The sequence below is a fragment of the Heterodontus francisci genome, chromosome 12 (genome assembly GCF_036365525.1).
Source record: "Heterodontus francisci isolate sHetFra1 chromosome 12, sHetFra1.hap1, whole genome shotgun sequence".
Lineage (NCBI taxonomy): Eukaryota > Metazoa > Chordata > Chondrichthyes > Heterodontiformes > Heterodontidae > Heterodontus > Heterodontus francisci.
Genome location: NC_090382.1, coordinates 33,672,874 through 33,684,395, shown reverse-complemented (window position 1 = coordinate 33,684,395; position 11,522 = coordinate 33,672,874). Strand labels below are relative to the sequence as shown.

The window sequence follows — 11,522 nt, the reverse complement described above, 5'->3', positions numbered from 1 at the left end:
TGAGTAATGTGATGCTTCTGCTTATTATTTCCAACATCCACACATTATACAAGGAATTCAGAGGCAACTACAGTAACCGACTACCCAGCAATCAGACATAGACACCACTGCAGTTTCGGGATTGAGCAAAGGCACTGTAAGATCCCAGAGATTGAGCAAAGATTCCCTGCAGTCCCAGGGATTGAGTGGAGACACCTGCAATCCCAGGGATTGAGCACAGACATCCTGTAATCCTAGGGATTGAGCGCAGACTCCCTATAATCCCGGGGTTGAGCACCGACACCCTGCAGTTCCAGGGTTGAGCACAGACTCCCTGTAATCCTGGGGATTGAGGGGAGACTCCCTGCAGTCCTAGGATTCAGGTGTAAACTCCCTGTATTCCCAAGCAGGCACACCCTAATGTCCCAGGTATCACGAGGTCACACTCTGTAGTTCCAGAGATCAGGTGCAGACAGTCTGCGGTCCCAGGATTTTGGCAGATAATCAGAACAGGCTTGAGCGGCTGAATGGCCTACTGCTGTTTGAATATTTATATCTAAAGACCCAGTCATTAGACAAACTGCAGTCCCGGAGATGAGGTGCTGAAACTCTACAGTCCCAGGGAATGTCTGCACCTGATGCCTGGATCTGCAGAGAGAGTCTGTGCCCAATGCCTGGGACACCCAGCAGTCCACGTTGCTTTACTGCGTATCCCAACAACTGACAATTACTTTCCCGGTTAATCTGGGATGACGCTCGACCTTACTCTGCTGGACAAACAGGTAAGTAACTTCAGGACCATGGTAAAGTTTCACCGCACTGAGTAAATAGGCATTCTGTATAATAAAGCAACAAATACTGTGATGAGTGCTGTTGGGGTTACTTTTTAAACAGGTTTCCTCTTTATTAGGAATGATTGAAGGGGTGATATTTACTGTCACTTCTATGGCAAGCGTGTGGTCAAAGAACACAGAATACAAAAAAAATTGACCTCATTGTAACCCAGTTTTACACCATCTTGTCAGCTCATTATTGTTGAATGATATTTAGTATGACATACAATCTTTAATAGTCTCCCTTCTCCCTATATTCTCAATGGATAATAAAGAAATAATTGGTATGGTTAGAATAATGCTGAGATTTTCAGAATCCATTCCCATCCCAAGAATATGCCTCTGTCAACAATTTTCTGAGCGCCTTTCAAAATGCACCTGATTTCTTTTTTTTTTGTATTTCATTGGTTGAAAGGATTCTTCCATGAATTCTGAATCCACAATGTTAGAGAAATTTGCAGAATCATTGTGCAGTTTTTAAAAATTCTTGCTGTTATTGCGAATAAACAAAAGAACCAGAAGTCTATGTGTAACAGGAACGGGCATTTGGGATAGTGTGAGAAAATGCAGTCTGTAATTTCGCAAGGCAGACACTATCCATGAAGCAATAATGTATTAAGTATCTGAAAATGAATGAACATGTCAGCAGCCGTTCCGTCTTTGGAACTGTATCTTGTTTTATTTAGGTGAGAGGAATTGTCCTGTGAGGGTACATCGTGGTACCCAGAGCAGCTGTTGAGTAAATTATATAGTGTATCAGTTGTACAATGCAGGGAGAGACTGATTAATGCCACTGAATTGTGCTCATTAATAGAAATGGGGGAGGGAGCTCCTGTTTAGAATGCGTCGGCGTGCAGTCCACAAGGAATCCCAAGGGATGATGTGTGGGGTGGGGGTATTGATGGGAGGGAGCCATTCTATCTGGCAGGGGCCAGCTATTATCAAATGGCAGAGTAGAAGAAAGTGCTGATGCACTACACATGCTCAGTGTGCTCTCTGCTGTCTCATGCAGCTGCCGGCTGCAGTCTGTTCTGGTCGTGGCTCGCTATCATGCTGCCTTGCCCCTCCACCCCAGCTATCACAGAGGAACAGGAGGATGAAGAACAGTGTGAAACTGGGAAAATGAAAGTGGAGGTAGGTTAAGATGAGATTTTGTTGTCTCTTTGACCCGTCTGCAAAAATAGGATTACATATTGCTTAATACCTTAAGACCTCAGCCTATTTAATAAAAATATTCTTTTATTACAATAATTTATATATGTAGTAATTGTTCAGTAAAATGTTAATATCTGATGTGCTTACATGTTAAATACAGAATGTATTATTATTTCCTGTTCTACCTGGCCCTTATATTCTGTCTTGTCAGTGAGTAAAGGCAGCTCACCTTATATCCTTTCAGCTTACGCTGCATTTATTGTCTATAATTTTTAACAGCTTTTGTAACAAAAATTCATGTTGAAAATCAAAAATTATTCGGTACATGTTAATGTCTTGAAGCATTGACTCTTTTTCCATCTCAGTAACAAGGACAGATTGAGTTACGTTGGAAGGTTCATTAGGTGTGTACCAGGGAGTCGGCTGCCTGCCTGTCTGGCTGGCCAGTCTCCCTCTGGCAAGTGCTGGACACAGCACTTTAATCAGGACGGGCTGGCTGCTTTTGAAAGACTCACTGTAAACACCCTGGGATGTAAAATACAGAGCATCATTTGAGGGTGGGGTGGGTATGTAGTGGGGGAACATGTATGAGGGAGCATTTGATTAGGGGAAGGCTGGCAGCTAAACAGAATTATTCACAAAAAAGCAGATGCTGGTTCTGAGGGAGTGAATCCTGATCAAATGGAAATGCTTTCATGAAAGAACAAAAAAAAATCAGAATACTAGATTTTTTTAAAATAAGCATGAGCTCCTTTACTTTTGTGTTGTAGGTTCCTGTAATAGCAGGAAGATCATACTGTAATCAGCAGCCATTTAAACTACACCTTGAAAATCTGTTAAATAATTATTTGAAAAATACATTTATACCTGTAGAGGAAAAAGGAAGGAAATTGCATTCTCTGTCTGCACAAATTCTAATTCAGGGAGTGGAGGGACTCCCCGTCACACCCAGCACTATTGTAATAAATGCACTTTATAGATTTTTTTTTTCTTCATTAAGCGGCGTCTCTCTTCCAAGTTTATGGTCAGCCTTACAGGTTACAATACAAAGGAAGCAGCTTTGATCTCAGCTGCTGCATTGCCGGAGGCTGGGCAACCAGTGTTGTGAAACAGTCGTGTGCAGGCTTCTGCATTTAAGTGCTGGGAGCAGTGGGGCCACTTTTTGTTGTAAAGGCTTTTTATTCAGGGGAGGGGTTGCTGTGCTTGCTGAACAACAATGAATACTCAGCCTATTGCCCTCCTTATGGTTTTTTAAAAAAAACTAAAGATATGGGCACATAGCTAGGGATCATGTTGTACCGTAAACCTCTCGACTCCTTAAATCTGAGTTGGTTTTTGTAGTTTCCATAGAATTACATAGAATTTACAGGACAGAAACAGGTCATTCGGCCCAGCAGGTCCTTGCTAGTGTTTATTGTGCCCCAAGAGCTTCCTCCAACCCTACTTCATCTAACCCTATCAGCATATCCTTCTATTCCTTTCTCTCTCATGCACTTATCTAGCTTCCCCTTAAATGCATCGATGCTATTTGCCTTAACTACTCCATGTGGTAGTAGTGAGTTCCACGTTCTAACATATCTCTGGGAAAAGACGTTTCTCCTGAATTCCATATTGAATGTATTAGTGATGGTCTTATGTTTACAACCTCTAGTTTTGGACTCCCTCACAAGCAAAACACTTTCTCTACATCTTACCCTATGAGACCCTTTCATAATCTCTATTAAGTCACCCTTCTCTTTTCTGGAGAAAAGAACCACAGCCTGTTCAGTCTTTCCTGACAGTTATAACCTCTCAATTCTGGTACCATCCTTGTAAATCTTTTTTTGCAACTTCTGCAGTGCCTGTACATACGTTTTGTAATATGGAGATCAGAACTACGCACAGCATTTCTGTCCTTAAGAGTCTTTTATGTTGTTCTTTTGAGTCAGATTCCAGAAGCCTGTGATTTGCGATCTAGGTCCCAAATCTGGTTACGTAGACTAGACAGAAATTCTAGACTGCTTTACCTGGATCTGCCTCTGGTCGATGAAAAACAGATTTAACAGCATAACCATCAAGGATGCTGGGCTCCAGGAATCTGATATAAAAACAGCTAAATAGCCTAGATGAGTAGCTGTTCGATGGGATTGGGTAGGATGTTAGATGGCTGATATTTCACCAGTAAGATCTCAACCTCTCTCTCTCTCTCTCTGCCAGAGTAAATGGAGTCTGGGGCAGCCTTAACTCAAGTTAATAGGGGATATAATCTCACAGCACAAAACTACCCATAGCTGGCAATCTGACCCAAAAGATATTATATTTGTACAGTAGGATGCACTCTTCTGAGGCTAATGGAGTTAGTAACCTAGTAATAACCTAGTAATTACTGCGTGGAACATTAATGTACGAGTGCTTGCCATATTTATCTGACATTCTTCTGCTGTTTTAATGGAGGCATAAATGAATTAATGTCTCTTGTTAAAAATAATAATAGGGCAATGGTCACTTTGAGCATTTACCTGCTAATAATGCAAACGGCACTTTCTGAGCTGATGCAACTTATTCACATCTCACTCTGTGTTCTTTATTATTCAATATCTTCTTTGAACATTTTGAACAGTTTGCTGATACCTTCTTACAAATCTACATAAGTGGGATAGTGTAGTTCAAGTCATAAGATCATAAGAACTAGGAGCAGGAGTAGGCCGTCCGGCCCCTCGAGCCTGCTCCGCCATTCAATAAGATCATGGCTGATCTTTTCGTGGACTCAGATCCACTTACCCGCGCTCTCACCGTATCCCTTAATTCCTTTATTGTTCAAAAAGATATCTACCTGAGCTTTAAAGTCAGGTTGCATACTGAACAACCCTCCTGGCGAGTCTAGCATTAAGAGAACACATCTACCTCAAAATCTTAGGAGAGATATTTATCAGCTCCTGGTGTGTGCTAGGGGTTCATATTGGGAAATTACGCATCCCCAACCTACAATTTAAATTGCATGGGCAAACAATTGTAGGCTAGGGGCACATAACTTACCTGCATCTGCTCCCCCCCCCCACCCCGCCTACCCACCCCCAAGAATACAAAATTGGAAACTCACCCCTAAAATGATTAACAGTCCATACAATGAACAGAATTGATCATTAAATCCCCCTTTCAAAAAAAACATGAGACAAGGTTTTCTTCCTTTTGTGTAATTTAGACTCAAATTGCTATTGGCAGGTTTTAGAAAGGCTCGTATGGAAGTTCCCTGTACACAATTTAACAATAGCTTCAAGTGCAAATTTAGAACAATACAGAAACCTCACTCAGTGACAGCAGAAAGTTATGCATGAGTGAAATTTTAACGAGAGCACCAGAATAGGGGGACAAAATTCCTGAAATAATTTGAAAGGCTCAAACGACATCTCAGCCAATTAGCAGCTTTTGCCAAAGCTGAAGGAGCAGAGGACAAAGAAATGACAGATAAAAATGGAAGGGAAGGAAACCCAACATGCAGGAAAGTGTTAGAGAAACACAACAGCGAAAGCCCTGATTGATGGCTATTGAAATGGAGGTGTTTGAGGTGCTTGTGAGGAGGTTGCCAAATATAGATGCTTTGAAATGAACCGAGTGTTTGAGGCAACACTTCCAACACTGCTTTTCACCAGTCCCTCCCCAGATGTAAGTGCAGCTAATCATGGTACAATCACCCTGCTGTGCCTCCTTTTTTTTTTCCAAAATATACTTTATTTGTAAAAATCTGTAAAAAATACATTACCAGTTTCAAACAGCACCAAGTCAAAAAATACAAACAGTGCATAGGTGATCAGTTTCCTTCAATACAATCATGGGTTGTCTCATAATCCTTCCATTTCATTTGGCATGTCATTAACATTTTTACATTGTACAGCAAATGAAAAAATTTTTTCCGATACAGTTCGAGGGGTTTCCCATGGATCCAGCCCCTCAGTTCAGCTTGGTGGGGGGTGCCTCCTTTCACCCAGTGCCAGTGAAAGCATGACATACTGTGATTGGGGTTTTTCAGAGGAATCATGCAACATTCCAGTTAGACAGGCCTTCTCACATTTTAGTGGTGCCATCAGGCCTACTGCCTCCAATTGTTTTGGATACATGTGATACATTAATTGTCTACCAAAGCAAGATTGACCATCTCTGTCTGCAAATGTGGATGTGGGAGTCTCAGTGAATGGGTAGAGAGCATATCACATGTAGGCTGATTGTTTTCTTTCACTCGTTCATGGGATGTGGGCGTCGCTGGCTAGGCCAGCATTTATTGTCCATCCCTAATTGCCCTTGAACTGAGCGGCTATTTCAGAGGGTATTTAAGAGTCAACCACATTGCTGTGGGTCTGGAGTCACATGTAGGCCAGACCAAGTGAGGACGGCAGATTTCCTTCCTGAAGGACATTAATGAACCAGATGGGTTTTTACAACAACCAACAATGGTTTCATGGTCACTATTAGACTATCTTTTTAATTCCAGATGTTATTAACTGAATTCAAATTTCACCATCTACTGTGGTGAGATTTGAACCCATGTCCCCAAAGCATTAGCCTGGGCCTCTGGTTACTAGTTCAGTGACACTACCACAACACCACTGCTTCCCCACTGACACCCTCCATAGGTTTTCCTTCTCTTCCAAGCATTTCAGATGAGATAGGGGATCTCATTGGAAACCTATGATGTCAGTAATGCTGAGGGCAAGGGAAATGCAATATATTGGCCCATTGATTGAGAACCTAGCAGAATATAATAAAAATGGTTAAAACTGATAGGGTAAGAAATGAAATTGTTCGCTATGCCCTATAAATCAGCTACTGTATCAGATGATCCCCTAGAAACCCTAGATCCCAGTGCTACAAGGTTGAATGTCAGCAACTAGTGGACGATGTCACCATTAGCAAATGTTAGCTGAATGTTTGAGGCAAATTTTTTTATATATATGTTCAAGGGTTGTGAGCATTGCTGGCAAGGCCAGCATTTATTGACCGTCTGTAATTGCTTGAGATCGTGGTGGTGGGCCGCTTTCTTGAGCTGCCACAGTCCACGTCGTGTAAGTACACCTAGAGTTAGAGAGGGAGTTCCAGGATTTTGATCCAGTGACAGTGAAGGAACGATGATATAGTTCCAAGTCAGGATGGTGAGTGATGTGGATGGGAACTTGCAGGAGGTGGTGTCCCAGTGCGTCTGCTATCCTTGTCCGTCTAGGTGGTAGAAGTTGCGGGTTTGGAAGGTGCTGTCAAAGGAGCCTTGACAAGTGACTGCAGTGCATCTTGTAGATGGTACACACTGCTGCCACTGTGCGTCAGTGGTGGATACGGTGCCAATCAAGCAGGCTGCTTTGTCCTGGATGGTGGTGACCTAGAGTGTTGTTGCAGCTGCAGTCATCCAGGCAGGCGGAGAGTATTCCATCACGCTCCTGACCTGGGGAATGTGGACAGGCTTTGGGGAGTCAGGAGATGAGTTTCTCGCCACAACCTCTAACCTGCTTTTGTAACCACAGTATTTATATGACTGGTCCAGTTAAGTTTCTGGTCAATGGTAACCCCCCCAGGATGTTGATGTTGGGGATTCAGAGAATGTAATGCCATTGAACATCAAGGGGAGATGGCTAGATTCTCTCTTGTTGGAGATGGTAATTGTCTGGCACTTGTGTGCCGCAAATGTTACTTGCCACTTATCAGCCCAAGCCGAATGTTGTCCAGGACTTGCTGCATGTAGGCACGGACTGCTTCAGTATGAGGAGTGCGAATGATACTGAACATTGCAATCATCAACAAACATCCCCACTTCTGACCTTATGATGGAGGGACGGTCATTGATGAAGCAGCTGAAGATGGTTGGACCTAGGACACTACCCTGATGAACACCTGCAACAATGTCCTGGGCTGAAATGATTGGCCTCCAACAACCACAACCATCTTCCTTTGCGCTGGTATGACTCCAACCAGCAGAGAGTTTTCCCCTGATTCCCATCGATTATAGTTTTGCTAAGACTCCTTGATGCCATACTCAGTCAAACGCTGCCTCGATGTCAAGGGCAGTAACTCTCACCTAACCTCTTGAATTCAGCTCTTTTGTCCATGTTTGGACCATGGCTGTAATGAGGTCTGGAGTTAAGTGGTCCTGGCGGAACCCAAACTGAGCATCAGTGAGCAGTTTATTGCTGAGTAAGTGCCATTTGATAGCGCTGTCAATTACACCTTCCATCACTTTGCTGCTGATTGACAGTAGACTGATGGGGCAGTAACTGGGTAGATTGGATATGTTGTGCTTTTTGTGGACAGGAAATACCTGGGCACTTTTCCCCATTGTCAGCTAGATGCCAGGGTTATAGCTGTACTGGAACAGCTTGGCTAAGGGTGCGGCTAGTTCTGAAGCACAAGTCTTCAGTACTACAGCTGGTGTATTGTCTGGGCCCATTGCCTTTGCTGTATCCAGTGTGTTGATCTTCCCTCCATCATAAGGTCAAAAATGGAGATGTTTGCTGATGATTGCATTTGCAACTCCTCAGATACTGAAGCAGTCCATGCCCACATGCAGCAAGACCTGGACAACATTCGGACTTAAGCTGATAAGGGGCAAGTAACATTCGTGCCACACAAGTGCCAGGCAATAACCATCTCCAACAAGAGAGATGTAACCATCTCCCCTTGACATTCAATGGCATTACCATTGCTGAATCCCCCACCTTCAACATCCTGGGGCTGACCACCAACTTCTCAAGGGCAATTAGGGATAGGCAACAAATGCTGGCCTTGTCAAATCCCATGAACAAATTTTTAAAAAATGGAATGAATCGAATTGTTTGAAAACTGGCATCTGTGATGCTGGGGACCTCAAGAGGAGACCAAGATGGATCATCGACTTGGCATTTCTGGCTGGAGATGGTTGCAAGTGCTTCAGCCTTATCTTTTGCACTTCCAACACTGCTGTGCACTGATCTCTCCCCTTCCCCACCCCTCCTGTACCCGACCTTGCCAGGAAACTTTTCAGTGGTGCAAAATAGGCAAGGCTCCAGAGGAAGAGTACTCCTACCCATTTTTTGTTGCCAGCTACTTAATTAAAAGCTGCTACAACAGTCAGCTGGCAGCAGAAAATCCAAGCAACCATGTCTTAAAACGAACTAACATTTTAATTCAATGATTATTTTAGAGCGTTCCAGTAATTATCCATTTGTTCTAAATTGTGTTTCACCAAACTTTGTTCAATACATCTCCTTCTTGATGGTTCTTGTTATATTTGAGATATAATAATTTCTTTGTGACTTTAGCAGTTGAGTGCTGGATCTCTGTACGATTCATTCTCTATCCTCACAGTCTCTAGGAGTGATGATTCTGTTTCCTTTGAACAAAATGTCATTCTTCAATAATGAGTAGGTTGAAGAGCATCATTATTTTTCCACTTTGCCCAGTCAGAAAGCTGCGCTTCAATTGTTACAGAGCTTAATTGAGCTTTAAGACAGTGAGCCACCGTTCTGAGGTAGGAAGCTACTGCACAATGTTCATGTTGCTGATTTCTTCAATCATCCCATCTTCAGTTTTGGTCAGCAAAACATCATAATCAATGTCTTTTGGCTTTATCTGTCCAGATGACTGGGTTTTACTCAAAGTATTAACAAGATACATTTTACTTTCAGAGCCATGCAGATAGTCAGCATATTGTAATTGTTTGAATACGGGTAGAAGATATTTCTTAATTATGCTTTTCAATATCTTATGATTAAGATTAGCACGGGAAAGATTGCATAGTGGTAATGTTATCAACTAGCAATCTAGAGGCCCAAATTAATGTTTCAGAGACAGGAGTTCAATTCCCACCATGGCCACTGGGGAAATTAGTTAATAAATCTAGAATAAAAAGCTAGTCTCAGTAACGAGGTCGTGAAACTACCAGATTGTTCATTAATGTCCTTCAGAGAAGGAAATTTGCTGTCCTTACACGGTCTGCCCTACATGTGACTCCAGCAAAGTGGTTGACTCTTAACTGCCTTCTGAAGTGACCTAGCAAGTCACACAGTTGTATAAAATTGCCACAGAAAAGTCAAAGAAGAATAAAACCAGACAGACCACCCAGCACCAGCCTAGGCACTGGAAACAACAAAGGCACAACCCTGCAAAGTCCTCCTCACTAACATCTGGGGACTTGTGCCAAAGTTAGGAGAGCTGTCTCACAAACTAGTCAAGCAACAGCCTGCCATATTCATACTCACAGAATCATACCTTACAGACAATGTCTCAAACTTGTCTATCACCATCCCTGTGTATGTCTTGTCACACTGGCAGGACAGACCAACCAGAAGTGGCAGCACAGTGGTCTACGATCAGCAGGGAGTGGCTCTGGGAGACAAAAACATTGACTTCAGTCTCCATGGAGTCTCATGGCATCAGACCAAACATAGGCAAGGAAACTTCCTGATTACCACCCACTGTCCTCCCTCAGCTGATGAATCAGTACTCCTCCATGTTCAATGCCTCTTGGATAATGCACTGAGGATAGCAAGGGCACAGAATGTACTCCAGATGGAGGACGTCAATGTCTATCATCAACAGCATCACTACTGACTGAGCTGGCTGAGTCCTGAAGGACAGATCTGCCAGTCTGCACCTATGGCAGGTGGTGAGAGAACCAACACATGGGCAAAACCTACTTGGCCTCATCCTTGCCAATCTATCTGTTGCAGAACCATCTGTCCATGATAGTATTGGTAGGAGTGGCCACCGCACAGTCAAACATAGGCAAGGAAATCTCATGCTGATTACCACCTACCACCCTCCCTCAGCTGATGAATCAGTATTCCTCCGTGTTGACCACCACCTGGAAGAAGCACTGAGGGTGATAAGGGTACAGAATGTATTCTGGGTGCAGGACTTCAATATTCATCACCAAGAGTTTCTCAGTAGCACCTCTACTGACTGAGCATGAACTGACTTGAACATGCTGCAGTACATGTGGGGTAGGTACACCTACAGTACTGTTAGGAAGGGAATTCCAGGATTTTGACCCAAGTTCCAGTATTCAGGACAGAACTCTCTCCTGGCTGGAGTCATACCTGCCACAAAGGAAGATGGTTGTGGTTGTTGGAGTTCAAATCATCTCAGCCCCAGAACATCACTGCAGGAGTTTCTCAGGGTAGTGTCCTAGACCCAACCATCTTTAGCTGCTTCATCAATGATCTACCCTCCATCATAAAGCCAGAGCGGGGATGTCTGATGATTGAACAATTTTCAGCACCATTCGCAAATCCTCAGATACTGAAGCAGTCCGTGTCCATATGCAGCAAGAGCTGACCACATCCAGGCTTGGGCTGATAAGTGACAAGTAACATTCGTGCCAGGTAATGTCGATCTCCAATAAGAGAAAATCTTCCCTTGACATTCAACAGCTTTACTGCCACTGAATCCCCCACTATCAGTATCCTGCATGTTACCATTGACCAGAAATTGAACTGAATTAGCCACATAAATACTGTGGCTGCAAGAGCAGGTCAGAGGCTGGGAATCTGTGGTGAGAAACACACCTCTGACTCCCCAAAGTCTGTCCACCATCTACAAGTCAGGAGTGCGAAAGAC

General features: G+C 43.3%; 1 protein-coding gene across 1 annotated transcript in view; it reads left to right on the top strand.

Moving 5' to 3' along the window:
- Positions 1–1,862: 1,862 nt before the first annotated feature.
- Positions 1,863–11,522, top strand: part of LOC137375563 (shootin-1-like) — a 136,079-nt gene continuing 126,419 nt past the window's right edge. Inside the window, exon 1 of the mRNA XM_068042914.1 lies at positions 1,863–1,946. Coding sequence (XP_067899015.1) covers positions 1,863–1,946 — 84 coding nt within the window. The remainder of the gene's footprint in view (positions 1,947–11,522) is intronic.